The following is a 17,496-nucleotide window of genomic DNA, read 5'->3' as shown; positions in this document are numbered from 1 at the left end:
CTCTTTAAGAGCAGTTAATGTTATATGAGGGAGTCAATGATTATAAAAGGGGTTATGTTTTCTAATTTCATAATAGAAAAACTCATGAAGTGCTTTTATAAAGAACATTTTTTAAATTTCTAGCAGTTTGTTTCATCCATATTTCTAGGATCTTTGACTAAAACCAAAAATCCATTAGCTTTTCTTAAAACATTTCACTGGACATCACAACTTGAATGGAAATAAGCTCCCCCAAGGACTCACATTATCCTCAGTGATACCTATAATACAGAGCCTCATAATTAATGAACTGACCCCAGTGAATCCAGCCAAATAACAACAGAGGAAGTGTAGGTGAAGTCTGACAGTATTCTGCTATTGGCCAAAGAGAATAGGATGTCATGATTGTATTTCCCCACTTCAGTTCATAATCATAGCAATCTGTAACTCATACCAATAGCCATTCCATAGGGTGTAATCCACTTCTAAGGTACCCTGTACAACACAATTTGTGTTGATAAAATACAGTGGGCCTATCTCTCTCATAGAAACTGGAAAGTGGGGTGAAATGGTGAAATTATAAATGTTCAATATATAGCAGATAATATTCTCTCTCCTTCCTGGGATATTGAGTCTTCCAGGTTACTTGTTCACAAACGTTTTGTCCCATGTCTGGGGACCTCTTCAGCAGATCAAATGATCCTGCTGTTCACCTACCCTACTGGTCCCTACTTGCCCAAACAGTCAGGATTCAGTAGAATAAATGCATGATAAATGAGATACCAAATGAAAAATATCAAGTAAATTAACAATTCATTTTCAGGGAAAAAAAAACAAAACAGACAAACACTGACATTGATATACTAGAATAATTGAACAACCTGTCCAAGGACGACAGGCTAGATTCTTTCACAGACTATATTAGTCTCCTATAACTATATAACAAATCACCACAAATGCGGTGGCCTGAAACAACAGGAATTCACTCAGTCCAGAGGCCAGATGTCCATAATCAGTTTCACTGGGCTGAAATTAAAGTGCTGGCAGGGCCACATTCCCTCCACAGGCCCTAGGAAAATCCTCTCCTTGCCACTTCCGGTTTCTGGTGGCTCAGCATTCCTTGCCCTGTGGCCAATCTCTGCCTCTGTGGTCACAGGCCTACTCCTCTTCTGTCTGTGCTCAAATCTCCCCCCTGCCTCTCTCTTATTAGGACATTGGTAATGGCTTTTAGGGCCCCCCAGGATAACCCAAATAATCTCATCTCAAAATCCTTAACTCAATCAACATCTGCAAAGATACTTTTATCATACTTACAGCGTCCAGGAATTCAGATGGAGATATCTCTGAGGGAGGTGGGGCAGAGGGAAGCATTTTTCAGCCTACCACACAAACCAAGACCACAGTCCAAGAATTTAAACATAAGCAAAAGAAACGGTGAAAAGAATTCCAAGTTTTCCACAAGCCTTACACAATGTCCTTCTCATGCCATGACTGTCCAGAGTCATGCTCAGGGTCTCAGTCACAATGATGTTTATGGATTAGTGGATTATCTGCCTTTTGCCAACCACTGGCCAATTAAGAAGCTGATTCCTCTACCATTTATCTAATAATAAAAATGTTTATAATAGTGTTGCCAGAGGATTGGGTGGATGGAATTGAAACCACACAACCTGAGTCTGGGCTCCCTGTCACAACCTGAGCCAATTAAGCAGAGACAGAGTTGAATCATATATGAGCATTTATTTCAATAATGCCGGCGGTATAAGAGAGCAGTAGATCATGCACAAAATTCTGCTCTCCCCTTCCCATAGCCAGCTGCTTATATTGGGCAGAGGGGAGAACAGACAAAGATTACATGGAAAAGTAGGAATTACAAGCATGGGGAAGTAGGCAAGGTATAATGGTTACAGGTTACAGGCAATGCAGGCTCGGGGGTTGTAAATGGCCTGCCCTCGGAGACCAGATTGTTTCCGCAACAAGGCTGTTCATCTTTCCATGATGACAGGCAGTCCTCAGAAAAAGAAGAATGGACTGAATTCCTGTCCCAGGGCGTGCAACTCTCAGCCAGGTAAGAATGTGCTTTCTCTAATCCGAACAGAACAATCATGGTTAACGGAGCATGATTAATATTTTTTATAATTATAAAAAATTATAATTATAAAAAATGTTATTAGCGCCCACTATTCTATTTCTGCCCCCTACACAATTACTCCCGTCACTAGTGGGAATGGGGTCCTTGTGATATCATGAGAAAAGGAATTTTCTAAGACTGACATGGGAGAATGACTGGTTTTTATTTACATGGAATTATATCCCTTAGTTTGCAAAGTCCCATTGTCTTTAAACCAGTCCTAGAAAATGTGCAGCTGGGGCTTTTAGCAGAACTACAAGCAAGGCCAGTGTCCAGGGTTTCCTTTCCAGAGTGGAGCTGAGTCCGATGTAGCTTCAGGCCAGTTAAAGTCCATTAGTCCATTGTGTGGCATCCACATAGCTATGGGCCATCTGGGAGAATGCAGGGCATGTGAGCCCCAAGCCAGGCATGCCAGAGAGCCAAGAGCAAGAGAGAGAACTTCCTTTGTTCAGGACTTAAGTATCTCAAATTTCACACCCTTGCAGTCCCAGGGCCTATTCTAGCCATTGACTTGTTCCCAGGTGCGACTGACAGGTAAGCATCTTCCCACATCACCCAGACCTTCCCTGGCATATGTCTAAACTGCCTTTGTCCAGTCTTTTCCCCCAGCAATCTGCAGGAAACAGACTTGGAGAATGTTAACTGCAGCGTCCTGGCAAAGCTATATAAACGGCATGCCTATATTACCTAGTCTCCCCTTTGCTCCTTTCCTGTTATCAAAAACCAGGTTATTATCATGGAATTAGTGGGAAGGGACAATATTCTTACCTGACTCTGGAGTAGGACAGAACATACCCTCTGATTATCCTTCAAGGCTTTTTATCAAAGCACTTTAGGTTAAAAGTTGTCTGGAGACCAACAGTTTTGGGTTTTTTTGTTTTGTTTTGTTTTGATAGCTCACAGGATATTGTCATTGACACAGTTACAAATAGGGAGGCAGCGTTTATTTCTAAAAAAAAAAAAAAAAGTCAGGTGAAGCTCCCAGAAAATATCAGGCTATCTTCTGGGTCGCTGGAGCTTGGCTTTCAGCTGCTAATGTATGTAAATGAGTCCATCCAGGGGCCCAGCTGTTGTATGTTGAAATGTGCTGATGAAACTAAATTGGGATTCTACAGAACGCAAATCAAATTGCAAGCAAAATTACTGAAGTACACCAGCCCTCCTTTGAAGCATTATAGGGCAACCCAAGAAAAATGACTAATGGCTACTAATACACAGTTCTGACAGGAATCATAAGCTAGGAAGGAAGTTGCATGTAAAATAATAATAAAGAATATTAAATTGCCACCAGGCTCTGCCAAAGACAAATGAAAATGGAACAGATTCTCACTACCAGTCATTTACTCAGTCTCTTCAAAGCTGTCCCAGGAATCTGCAGACAAAGAATGCTTTCACTCTTACTCTCTTTCTACTAGAAAGGAATGTTTTCTCAGGAAGGTTTCCAAACTGGAGAAGGCAGATAAAGGATACCCCTCTGAAAAGGCTGTGAGAGCCACCCTTCAGGCCAGTTCATCCAGGTGGGAAAACAAGCTGCCTTTACCAGCTACTTGTAGAGAAAATTAGGCACTTTCTCCAAGATACTTCTAGTTTGATGGCTTTTCATTTCTCCTCTCATACTGTCATTCTCATTCTTACACAATCATACACCACCTAACAATGTTTTGGTTCATGACGGACCTTATATACTACATACCACGGTAGTCCTACAACATTTTAATGAAGCTGAAAAAGTCCTATCGCCTAGTGACGTCACAGCCAACATGAGTTGCAGCATAAAGCAATGCCTTACTCCCGTGTCTGTGCTGATGCTGGTGCAAACAAGCCTACTGCACTACCACTTGTATAAGAGTATAGCACATACAGTTACACACAGTACATGATTCTTGATAATGATAATGAATGACTATGTTACTGTTTCATGTATTTACTAGAGGCCCGATGCAAGAAATTCATGCAGGCGGCTCAGCCCTCACAGCTGCGGAGGCTGCCTCAGCCCTCGCAGCCGGCTGTGAGCCCAGGCTTCGTCCAGAAGGTCTTCTGGATGGCCGTCTGCTCTAATTAGCATATTATGCTTTTATTATTATAGATTATGCTATGCTTTTATCATTATTGTAGCATCTACTTATAAAAAAATATTTTGCTGTAAAATAGCATGCCAGGTTACCTCAGCCCCATACGTCCTGTGTTCACACAGTCTCTTGATTGCATCATTTTCTCTTGTATTTGATTTGGTCTCCTGTTGCTTTAAAATGTAGTGTAGCCTGAGGATGCACTGTACATCAAGTCTGCAGTAGTGTATGGTCATGTCTTAGACCTGCACATTCATCACCACTCACTCACTCATTCACCCAAAGCAATTTCCAGTCCCACAAGCTCACTTCATGGTAAGTACCCTGTTACAGGTGTACCATTTTTTTTCTTTTTAGGGTATCTTTACTCTACCTTTTCTATATTTAGATATGTTTAGATGCACAAATACCTTTGTGCTACCATTGCCTACAGAATCCAGTGCAGCAACATGCTGTACACATGTTGTAGCCAGGAGCAATAGGCTATACCAGATAGCCTCAGTGTGTATACTCCACCTAGGTTTGTGTCAGTGCAGTCTACAATGTTCACACAATGACAAAATTAACCAAAACTTGTTTCTCACAATGCATCCCTGTCATTAAGCAGTGCATGACTGTATATAAAAAACATGAAATAACTTTGAATGGCTCATGTAACTTACTTAATATTATTTTTACTCCTAAGTGATTCCTTTCCAGCACATGGTAATTTGGGGACTCTCTGGGAGTTTAAATCCAAAGCTCAGTCGTTAGTCACTAGTAGGAAGTGAGCCCTGCCTGCCTGCTCTGCCTCATCATCATAGTGTACGCAGAATCTAGCTCAGGGGTGGGCAAACTTTTTGACTCGAGGGCCACAATGGGTTCTTAAACTGGACCGGAGGGCCGGAACAAAAGCATGGATGGAGTGTTTGTGTGAACTAATATAAATTCAAAGTAAACATCATTACATAAAAGGGTAAGGTCTTTTTTTTTTATTTCAATAGTTTTATTCATTTCAAACATTTTAACAAGAAGAATGTAAACACTAATTATTATAATTTGAAACTTCAAAAAATGGAGGAATCATAGCACAATAACATACCTTATATTGAAGATGGCAAAGGCAAATAAAATTGCCTAACAAAGGAAAGGTACAAAAGCCTTTCAAATTAAACTTAAATATAATAAAATAATTTAAAACTAAAACAAATAGAAAAGAACAAAAGGTATAAACAGTAAATTAAACATTTTCTTTAGTGCAACTTCCAAATTATGCCCGGGACGTAGATGTAGATGGCAATGTAGACTGGGTTGAAAGGTTTTTGGTCTTTAAAACATCAACTTCAGTGGGAACAGTGTTGTTGGTCTCCTTTTTAGCTAATGCTCTGATACTGTGCTCTCCAGGGCGTGTCTCCCTACATCACCACGATAATGTGTCTACGCATTCCCAGGGTGATGTCCGGGGACGCGTCTGCGGGCATTACAAGGAGCCTCTGGAAGATTGAGAGGTTGTTCCTTCTACTGAATGGGCGGATATAAATCCACCCACTCAGAAGAAGGAGCTGCGGCCCTGTTTCCTGACGTTGCCATGTTAACACTGCTGCTGGTGAAGGAGCGGAGGGGAGAGCAAGAGAACCCTCCGCTCTTTCAGCTCCACAGGCCGGATAGAACAGCCGAACGGGCCGGATCCGGCCTGCGGGCCGTAGTTTGCCCACGGCTGATCTAGCTTCAAGCTCCTGGCCGTGATCCTCCCAGCGGCAGCCCATACACATCCTACAAAGGTCAGGTAGCAAAACACAAGGACAGAGGACAAGCAGCCCCTAAGCTCAGAGGGCAGCTTATTTCAGAGCATTGTTCGAGCCGCACCGTTTAGTCCTTTTTTACTTCATTGACCTATTAGGACAGACGTTCTCTACCCTAGCTGCACATTAGAAATATTTAGGAACTTATCTGAAAACATACTTGAAGCCCAGAACCCAACCCTGAATGCTGGGATTGAAGTGGTCTGAGGTGGCACGCAGCCATCAGTATTTTTTCTTAATTCCCTAAGTGATTCTAAGATGCAGGCAGGTTTGTTCTACCTGCTAGCTTCTGTTACTTTTTCCGTCAGTGTCTTCCTGAACTTAGTTCTACAGGCATCTACCCATGCCCACCGTATTTATCGACTTTTTATTCATCTTTCTAGGACCTCTTAACCTTCATTTTGCTGCCTGAAGTTACGGTTCTGTCCTGCTCTTGTCCAGACTAGACACACTATCTGGCAAGACTTTCAGATCAGTTCTCTCCCAGGTCACGGTTCCCACTGGCTTGTCCAGTAGAACAGCCAGCAAGATGACAGAAGTACCTTAGCAAGAGTCTACCTACACACCCACCATTTCCCTATTTCACTTTAATCCATCTCAAATCTACAAGTCACTTAATCTTCTCCTCTTGGAACTCAATAACATTCAACATAGTTCTGTGACCTAAAGGTGTATTCACATTTGGACCAAACGCCTTACAGTGACTATGCCCTTGCCCACCTAGCCATCCTTCTTTCCATCACATGGCTTCCCAGCTTCAGAACTATCACCATGTAAGACCAAATAATTCTTTGTTGTGGGAGGCTATACCTGTACATTAATAAGATGTTTAGCAGCATCCCTGATCTGTGCTCACCAGATACCAGTAGTACCCTTCCCCCAGCTTAGACATTGCCATATTATCCCTGGGAGGGGGGAAGAATTTCCGTTCACCCACTCCATTGAAAACCACTGTTCTATCTATCTGTCTAATCCCCCGAACTACTTCAGTGGAGCTGGCCCCTCTGCCATCTGATATATATATTCTTTCTAGTTTCAATTTCACCCAAGTTTACAATTTGTTACTCTGAGGCATCTTCTTCCTCCTGAGTTAGCAACCTTCAGCTTTGATTCAACTTTCCAAATGATACCAGTCCTAATGCAGAAAACACAAATTTTCGTGTCTATTCATCATTCTTAATCTTCCCATTGCAGATGATAGAGTATGATTTCTCCATTACATACCTTTGTCCCATAAATACTGGCCTTATCTGATAAGCCCTTTAAGCACTAAGTTAATTTATATAACAATGAGAGTGCTAATAGAGAGCATATAGGCCAGAATCTTTCTTAACTTTAGAAATGCTAAGTTGGTTCCTGACTCTAAGCATACTTACCCTCCAGAACAAGTATTCATTTCTTCCTCTCACTTGTGTAATGGGAATTATAATGATCTTGCAAAGCCTTTTGAAATTCCAAATTGGGTGGAATTTCATTTCAATTCAATTTGAGTAGCAACTCCTAATTATTTGAGCTAATGGAGAGGGATGAAGCATTAAAAATAGAAAATTCACATAATACAAATTTAAGCACATAATGACACAAAAACATATTCTCAAATTTTAAGAAATTAAAAGATCACCAAGAGTTATTAGACTGATTTTACTGCATGATTCATAACTCATCCAAATGAAGAATTGCTCATGTGTTTGAGCATTTACATCACTGGCATCACACAATCAGAGGGGGTGACTTTCCATAGCTATTCATTATAATTAGAGGTGATTTCAATGACACTTTTGGTAGGTTTACATAAGAATTTTTATTCTCTTTATAATTTTCTATATTTCTCATGTTATCTTCATTAAACTCATATAATTTTTTTAGGAAGGGAGAGAGCAGGAGAAATAATGATGAGAGAGAATCATTGATAGGCTGCCTCCTGCACACCCCACACTGGGAATCAAGCCTGCAATCTGGACATGTGCCCTGACTGGGAATCGAACCCATTCATTACCTTCTACTTACTAGGTCGACACTCAGCCATTGAGCCACACCAACCAGCCTAAACTCATAGTACTTTTATTGTGATAAAATATAGATAACATACAATTTACCATTTTAACCGTCTTGTACTGCAACATCAAGTACATTCATATTGTTGTGTACCCATCACCACCATTCATCTCCAGAACTTTTTCATCTTTTCCAACATCAACAATTTTTATTAGATATTACTTCCCTACTGTCTACTAATAATCTGCTATTTAATGTTCTAAGTTAATTTCTTGTAGCTCTTATTGAAATAAATGTAAAATCTACCAAAATGATTGAAGGACAGCATCTATACAGGTTTATGAATTCAACTTTCATATATAGAAAGAGAATTCTTGTCTTTTCATAGATATGCTTCATACATTCCAACTACTGTATTCAATGCATAACTAACCATGTCCTTTCTTTATTCCTCAACAGCCTAGGCAACAGCCCAGGGGAACTTAACATGTGCAAACAGCTTCTGGTTTCCTTGAACAGTACATAGACTACAGGTTATTCATGAGACAAGTATGTATTTGTATCTGCAAAATTAAATTTTTATTTTTAACAAATATACTTCATTTTGCTTTAAAAGATATTATGGACGTTGGTAAAATTATATTCAAACAAAAGTATACTCATCCAGTTGCTGTTTTTAAGCCTTTAGCTTTTACAATAGACTGTCTTTGGTTTAACAGATGCAAAGTATTATCTACAAAGGAAGATAGAAGTTTCTTAAAGCTTTATTAGTAAAGTTTATTTTAACTTCACTTAGTCCTGGCTTTATTAATAAACTTTATTTTAGCTTCTCTTAGTTCTGATTTTATTAATAACATTTATTTCAGCTGTATGTATTTCACAAAGACCATGGAAATTCTTTGGAATATAGCATACTATCCAACAATCACAAAAGTCCAAACTTCGAAATTAAGAAAAATGTTTCTTCATTGTTTTTTGTATAAGAACTACAGACATTCTCATTTTCTGAGAGACAAAGACTGAAGTTAATGGTGGTGATAATTATGAAACATATCTCCAAGATCAGTTTCCTTTTATAGTACTCTAGCCCTAGTTATAAAACTTCCCTATATAGAAAAAGCATGTCACATTTAAAGAGTAAGTTTCCCATAATTCTTCACTACAGTGTGTGGCAATTTTAACTTCAACTTTTTTAAAGAGATGATGACTCCCTTCTCTCTGCTCTTTCTTGGCTAATGACAATTTCTGATTAATTTCCTGTAGCTAAGTGAAAGCTAATATTGTCCTTTTAACTGGGCAGTCACTGACAGATTTATCAGTTATGTCTTAGTTTATAAAATAGACTGGGTTAAAGACAAAGGTCAAAAGATTCAAGCTCAAGATTCTTTTCATCTGTTAGATACAGAAACTAAAACAAAAGTATTGATTTCCCTTACTTTCCTCAAATTGACTAAAATCTAGAATTAAATTACATAAAACTTTATTGAGAATTCTTCTAAGACACTGGGAGAAGGAAACTATACATTATAAAGGAGCAATAGAACAACAATATAATGAAGTTTCACTGTTGTGAAACTTAGTTATAGTCACTTTGGCCTGTTCTAACAAAAATACCATAGACTGAGTGGCTTACATAACAAACAGTTTTTCCACATAGTTCTGGAAGCTGGAAAGTCCAAGATCAAGGAGCTGGCAGATTCAGCATCTGATGAGGGGCCACTTTCTGATTCATGGATGGATGTCTTCTCTCTATATCTACATGGAATAAGAAATAAGAGAGTTCTCTGGAGTCTCTCCTATAAGGGCACTAATTCCTTTTAATGAGGGTTCCACGCTTATGACCTAAGGCCCCATGTCCAAGTACCATCACATTGAGGCTTAGAATTGCAACATATGAATGGGGTGAGGGGTACACAAACATTCAACCTATAGTATTGTTGCTGTTTCTTGCACACATTTTAAAAGTAACATTCTCAGATCTAGTTGGCAAAACTTTGACCTAACAGCTGTGTTTCTGACATAAACTTGGAGAGAACTTATACTTTGAAAGCACGTGGTTCTGAAACAAACACAGGGAAGCAGCCAAAATGCAGAAACAAAGAAACATGTCATAAATAAAAGAATAGAAGAAATCTCCAAAAAAAGAACTAAATGTAATGGACGCAAGCAAACTACTAGGTACAGAGTTCAAAACAATGGTTATAAGGATGCTCAAAGTACTAAATGAGAGCTTCAAGGAACTTAGTGAGAATTTCAAGGAAATTAGTGAGACATGAAAAAGGACCAGTCAGAAATGAAGGATACATTAACTGAAGAGTAATTTACATCTTCTACTCTAACATTGGAATCAACGGCAGAGTAGAAGATGTCAAGAATCAAATCAGCCCTAACCAGTTTGGCTCAGTGGATAGAGCGTCGGCCTGCGGATTCAAGGGTCCCAGGTTCAATTCCGGTCCAGTACCTTGGTTGCGGCACTTCCCCAGTAGGGGGTGTGCAGAAGGCAGCTGATAGATGTTTCTAACTCTCTATCCTTCTCCCTTCCACTCTGTAAAAAATCAATAAAGTATATTAAGAAGAAAAAAAAAAGAATCAAATTAGCTATTTGGAATGTGAGGAAACAAAAAAGACCCAATCAGAATAGCAAAAAGAAAAATGAATCCAAGTATATGAAGATAGTGTAAGGAGCCTCTGGGACAACTTCAAAGGTACCAACATTCATTTCATAGGGGCACCAGAAGGAGAAGAGAGGGAGCAAGAAATTGAAAACCTATTTGAAGAAATAATGACAAAAAAATTCCCATACCTGGTGAAAGAAATAGTTACATCATAATTAAAATGCCAAAAGTTAAAGACAAAGAGAATCTTAAAAGCAAGATAAAGGTGGTTAGTTACCTACAAGGGAGCACCCATACAACTTTCAGCTGATTTCTCAACAGAAATTTTGTAGGCCAGAGGGAGTTGCAAGATATATCCAAAGTGATGACTAGCAAGGACCTACAACCAAGATTACTCTACCCAGCAAAGCTGTCATTTAGAATTGAGGGTCAGATAAAGAGTTTCACAGACAAGAAAAAGTAAATAAGTTCATCACCACCAAACCATTATTACATGAAATGTTGAAGGATCTTCTTGAGGAGAAGGAGGAAGAAGAAATATGAACAATAAAATGGCAATAAATACATATCTATCAACAACTGAATCTAAAAATCAAAATAAATGAACAAGGAATCTAATGAATAAAATAAACTGATAAATAAAATAGAACCAGAGGCATGAAAACATGGAACAGACAGAGAAATCTCAATGGGAAGGAGGGAGGGAGGTGGGAAGAGATTAACTAAAGAACTTAGATGCATATATGTATTACCCATGAACACAGACAATTGAGTGGTGAAGGCCTGGGGATGTCAGGATCCAGGTGGTGGAGGGCAATGAGGGGGAAAAATGGGGGTTACATCTGTAATACTCCCAACAATAAAGATTAAATAAATAAATACATACATACATACATACATACATAAGAAAACACGTGGTTCTAAGCAGAAGAGAAAAAAAAAGAACATAGCTGCTATTCTAAGGTCAGAGCATCATTGCACAGATCTTTTTTTTTTAATAGTCCTTGCTACTGTCATTTAAAAAACCCACAACTCTCACCAGCAGAACATTTGGAACAGTATACTCCAGCATTTCAGGGAGATCAAATTTCTTTTCTATAACTCTTAAGAGGCACCTCTTGAAATTTTTCAGTTAATATTTTCAAAACTCTGTAACAAATAACAGCCCCAGAGAAAAGCCTATAATATGGCTGTCAGTGAACTTGACTTCCATCATAAAATCAAAACATTGTCAAGCATTTTAGGCATTGAAACATCTACCACCTAATAACTATGTGGAAAAAAATACCCAAATCAGTTTGTCTCATCTCAATCTTTGACTTTTAAGTCAAAAAAAGGATAGTTGTTTTTATGTATTTATTTATGAAACTGTAGCATAATTTCTCCAATAAATCTATACTAATAATAGGGTAATATGCAAATTGGTTGGGATGCTGTCACGGTAACAACCGATCAGCAGGCTGCGTGCACAGCAGGCACAGGTGGGCGGGGACTTGCAGTGTCGGGGACAGGGGCGGGGCCTCGGCAGAGGGGCCTCTCTACGCACCTGTGCCAGGGGTCCACAGGTGCATGGAGAGGCCTCTCCGCCGCGGGCCCGCCCCTGCCAGGGGTCCACAGGCTGGCCGGAGGTCTGAAGGCCTCTGCCACGGCCTGGCTCAGGAGCGGGGTCACAGCAGGGGCCTCTGGGAACCTGCGCCGGGGGTCCACAGGCCTCTGCCGTCGCCTAGCCTGGGTGTCCGTAGGCCTTCCCCTGCTCCGGCCTACCTCTTTGGGGCAATCCATCAAGGAGCCCGGATGGGTGGGCGGGGCCTACCTCTTTGGGGCGATGGGTCGTGGAGCTCCCGCACTGCGACAGGGCACAGGCCAGGCTGGCAGACCCCCGCCCACCACAAGTGGACGAATTTCATGCACCAGGCCACTAGTATATCTATAATAATAAAAGTGTAATATGTCAATTAGACTGGACAACTTTCTGGATGAAGCCAGGGCTGAGAGGGAAGCCCAGGTCCTAGGTGACTGCAGGCAGCTGGAGGGAAGCTTGGGTCCTGGGTGCCAGAGGGAAGCTGGTGCCGGCAGCTGGGGGAAGGAAGGCCTACTCTTGCACGAATTTCATGCATCGGGCTTCTAGTTTATGTATAAAGAAGAATTACTGATTCTTGGGAGTGTTACAAAAAAATAAAGAGCAAATTTTAAGTTAGTTCTTTCTCTTCCTAATACATAAAAAAGGATGAATTAACATGAGCATTCATTCATTCAACAAGTTTTTATTAATGATCTATTATTTGTTAGGCACTGTGCTGAGCTTTAAGGCAAATATAAAGAAATAGGCACTTTTTCCCCTGCCTATGAATGTGCAAATAGATGTCAAAAATGAATGAAGACTAAGACTAAGACCACACCATAAAGTAGAAGCAAACAACCGAAGTCACCCAGGAGTTTAAATTTCTACTTTCATTTCCTTCAGGTTCTGCATTCTACCCTGTGATTTTTATTCAATGCTTTCTAAGGAAGAAAGAAAAAGGTTGAACAAAAAGATATTTCTTCCTTTTTCTTCTGTATACAGAAATGAGAGCTTGCTCTTGCTTTGGATTCTTCTCCTCACTCACCCAAAAAGTATTAGCAGGGAGAATAATAACAAATTAATGAGGAATAATTTATAAATAACTTCAGAAATGTTATCAGTCACTATCATAAAGGAAAAGTCCAAAAACTAATTTTAAAATTTGCCATTATTATGCTTCATCTTTTTCACTTTGAAAAATGGGGGGAGGGGAATCATTCTTAGTAATTATTAGATGTATTTTTATTAATTGCAGGAGGAAAGATAATGGTCATAAAACTCCAAACATGTAAAATGTATAAGGCCCAACAATACTGTCTTCTGTGAAATCTGGTTGTTCCAGAAATAAAGGCCCTTTAACTGGCAGTTCATAATTTTGCTCTCCTTTGTTTAGGGAAAGGAAAACATACCTGAAAGGAGAGGGCTATGTCTCAAATATATTAGGGACTCAATTAATAACTGTTGGAAGCTGAAAGACTGCATTGTTATTTCGGGATTCTTGATGCATTAGAACCGGTGCGCTATAAAGTATTTACAATTGACTAGGTCTCACTAAAGACTCCAAACACTTGATGAGATCTAGAGATTAACAGAAGAAAAGAGTTCCTCATTGAAACAAGGTGCTCCCTATATTAATGCAAACAAATCTCATGTAAAACTGCATGACAGGTTAGGGAAGTTTTCTGTCATTATTTTTTAAAATAGGTTTCAATTTCTTGCTTTTTCTCCTTCTGGCACCCCTATGATGCAAATATTGGATACACTTGAAGTTGTCCCATAGCTCCTTACACTATCCTCATTTGGGAGGGGGGGCAGGGCTCTTTTTCCTTTTTGCTGTTTTGATTGGGTGTTTTTTGCTTCCTTATATTCCAAACTAGAGGCCCGATGCATGAAATTCATGCAAGAGTAGGCCTTCCTTCCCCTAGCTCAGTGGTCGGCAAACTCATTAGTCAACAGAGCCAAATGTCAACAGTACAACGATTGAAATTTCTTTTGAGAGCCAAATTTTTTAAACTTAAACTTCTTCTAACGCCACTTCTTCAAAATAGACTCACCAGGCCGTGGTATTTTGTGGAAGAGCCACACTCAAGGGGCCAAAGAGCCGCATGTGGCTCGAGAGCCGCAGTTTGCCGACCATGGCCCTAGCTGCCAGCACCAGCTTTCCTCTGGCACCCAGGACCCAGGCTTCCCTCACAGCCCTGGCTTCGTCTGGAAGGACATCCAGAAGGACGTCCAGTCTAATTAGCATATTATGCTTTTATTATTATCGATAACTATTTTTATTTTTTACTTCACCTACTCAACTGTTGATCCCCTGTAAATTATTCTTCCTATTAGGTATTGTGTCCTTCATTTCTGACTGGCTTTTTCTATGGTATCCATGTCCTTTTTTATGCTGTTGAAGTTTTCTCTAAGTTTATCTACTCTTCCCTTGAGTTCACTGAGCATCCTTATAACCAGTGTTTTGAACTCTGCATCTAGTTGATTGCTTGTCTCCATTTTGTTTAGTTATTTTTCTGGAGTTTTGTCCTGTTCTTTCACATGAGACATGCTTCTTTGTCTCCTCATTTTGGCAGCTTTCCTGTATTTGTTTCTATGTATTAAGTAGAGACCCTATGTCTCCCAGGCTTATGTAGTAGGTGTAGGGTCCAGGGGCACAACCTCCCTGTTCACCCAAGCTGGTCTCTCCAAGTGTACCTCCCTCTATATGGTCTGTGTACTAGTACACCCTTCTGTGGTAGTTGGGCATTGATAACTGTTGGCACATCAATGGGAGTGATGTACTCCAAGGTCCATTGGCTACAAGGACTGGCTGCAACCACAGTGGAGAATCAGCTTTATAGGAGCCCACCCCACAGAGCAGGACTTAATTCAGAGAGGTTCTGCTGCCCACTGAGTCCAGCCCTTGAGTCTATCGCTTGTGCAGGTGGCTGGGTGGTGCTTTGATGTGGTCTGAAGCTATCCACCAGGTGTGTTAGCTCTGGGCTGACTAAGAGGTGCCAGCCAAGGTCAGCCACTGCCTGCGTTCTGCCCAGGACTATCTGGAATGACCTATAAAGCTCTCTGCAGATGGCTGTTACTTGTGCTGGGCTTGGGGCCACTTGGTGAGAGGTACAGGGCAAGATGCTACTTTTTTGAGAGATTTTAGGGAAGTCTGAAGCATGAGCCAAGACAGCCTATTAATATGGAAATACTACTGGAAATAGATTGGGTGGGCCCACAAGTTGCTGAGGCAGGTCTCAGGAAATCATCAGGACAGGGTGAACAGGGTGAACCATGTTTATGGAGACTCAGATTTGGTACCTAACTGCCAGCTCTGTGGAGGAAGGACTCAGAAAGAAAACAATGGCCTCTTCCAGCACTTCCATCTGGGAGAAAGCTGCCCCTCCAGCTCTCACCTTTATGCCAGACAATTCAATTATTCCCTGTATGTTACTGAAGCCTTTCAAGCTGCTGCCCCAGCACTGGAACTCAGAGGGTGTATGTCTGAGGAAGTCCATGTGTGGGCCCTTTAAGAGGAACTGCATGGGACTCCAGCAGCCCTTTGTCTCACTCAGCCTCAATCCCCGCTGGTTTTTACAGCCAGAAGTTATGGTGACTTCTCTTCCTGGAACTGGAACCCTGGGCTGGGGTACCTGTTGTAGGGTTGGGTACCCTCCCTCTTCAGGGAAGACCTCTGCAACCAAGATATTCCTCCCAATTTTTATCTGCCCCATGTTGTGTGGGACCAGCCTGTTATGCCTTTCTGCCCCTCCTACCAGTCTAGATGTGGCTTCTTCTTTATATCCTTAGGAGTAGGATTCCAGTTCAGCTAGATTTCAGGCAATTCTGAATGATGGCTGTTCTGTAGTTTAGTTGTAATTTTGATGTGGTTGTGGGAGGAGGAGAGTACTGCATTTACCTACACCACTATCTTGACCAGAAGCCCTTTTCTATGTTTTTAGGCATACAAATACCATTGTGTTACAATTGCCTACAGTATTCGGTATTGTGACATGCTATATAGGTTTTCTAGCCCAAGAGCAATAGTCTATACCATGTAGCCTAGGTGTGTAGTAGTCTATACCATATAGGTCTGTGTAAGTGCACTCTATGATGTTCACACAATGATAAAACCACCCACCTAGTAATGCATTTCCCAGAACATATCCCAGTCATTAAAAAGTGCATGATATAATTCCCCAACTCATATGTACAAATCTCAATTAGCCTGATATTCCAGAACGGTGCTCCATATTTATCCTAAAGATTCCCATCTCTTTCTAATTCTTCAAGAGGTGCCTCATTAAGAAGTATGGAATACATTATGTCTCCTCTTTATATACAGTAGGTCCTCAGGTTACATCGGAGATCCGTTCCTATGGTGTGGCCTAATGCGATTTTCGCTGTAAGTCAGAACCCACCTACATAAACACCTACGTCACTCACGTGGAGCACATACACAGCAGTAATGAAGTGAAACAGTAAAAAAAAAATTAAAAAATAACAATTCCTGACCTTTACTTATGGTAAATAATAAAAAAACATAAAGCACATATGTACATACGTCGACACGACAGAACTTTTTTTTTAATAAATAAACTAGAGGCCCAATGCACGAATTCGTGCACGGGTGGGGTCTGGCCAGCCTAGCCCCAATCAGGGCGGATCAGGGCTGGTCCTGTCGGGGGAGGAGACAGCGGGAGGTTGGCTAGCCGGCCCACCCCAATCGGGCTGATCAGGGCCATTGGCTAGTGGGCCCCCCCCCCGAATGGGGTGGGGGGCCGATTGGGGGACAGTGGCCAGGGGAGGGGCCATGGGAGGTGGAGCTGTCAGCCCCACCCCTGATTGGTGGGGGGTCCAATAGGGGGTGGAGCTGACTGGGGGAGGGGCCGCAGGCAGATTGGGGTGGTGGGAGCCCATAGGGGGTGGGGCCGGCTGTGGGGAGGGGCTGTGGGCAGTAGGCCAGCCAGCTCCATGCCCGAATGGGGTTAGGTGGGCGGATAGGTGGCCAGTGGCCTGGGGGAGGGGCTGCAGGCCGTTGGCTGGCCAGTCCTGCCCCTGATCGGGGTGGGGGGACCAATCTGGGGTGGGGCCGGGCGGGAGGAGAGGCTGCAGGAGGTTGGCCAGCCGGCCCCGCCCCCTATTGGGGTAGAGGGTGTGATCAGGGACGGGGCCAGCTGGGGGGAGGGGCTGTGGGCTGATCGGGGTGGTGGGGGCCCATTGGGGGCAGGCCCAGTCGGGGGGAGGGGCTGCGGGAGGTTGGCCCCGGCCAGTCCCACCCCCTGATCGGGCTGGTTCGCTGGTCGCAGTGGGCGTCATAGTGACCAGTCGTTCCAGTCGTTCTGGTGTTCCAGCAGCTGGCTTTTTATATATATAGATAGGA

The 17,496-nt window shown here is 41.7% G+C and overlaps 1 protein-coding gene across 3 annotated transcripts in view; it reads right to left on the bottom strand.

The window, feature by feature from the left end:
• The window catches only part of KCTD12 (potassium channel tetramerization domain containing 12), a 40,572-nt gene that overhangs the window by 15,069 nt on the left and 8,007 nt on the right, over positions 1-17,496 (bottom strand). The window contains exon 2 of one of the 3 annotated variants that reach the window (XM_080659149.1): positions 8,007-9,710. The exons of the other annotated variants lie outside the window; for them this stretch is intronic. Within the exon in view, the coding sequence (XP_080515275.1) occupies positions 9,557-9,710 (154 nt within the window). The 3' untranslated portion in view covers positions 8,007-9,556. Of the gene's footprint in view, positions 1-8,006; positions 9,711-17,496 lie in introns of those variants that run through there. 3 annotated transcript variants of the gene reach the window in all.

This window comes from Plecotus auritus (genome assembly GCF_963455305.1).
Source record: "Plecotus auritus genome assembly, chromosome: 3".
NCBI lineage: Eukaryota > Metazoa > Chordata > Mammalia > Chiroptera > Vespertilionidae > Plecotus > Plecotus auritus.
This window is presented reverse-complemented; position numbering and strand designations above follow the sequence as displayed.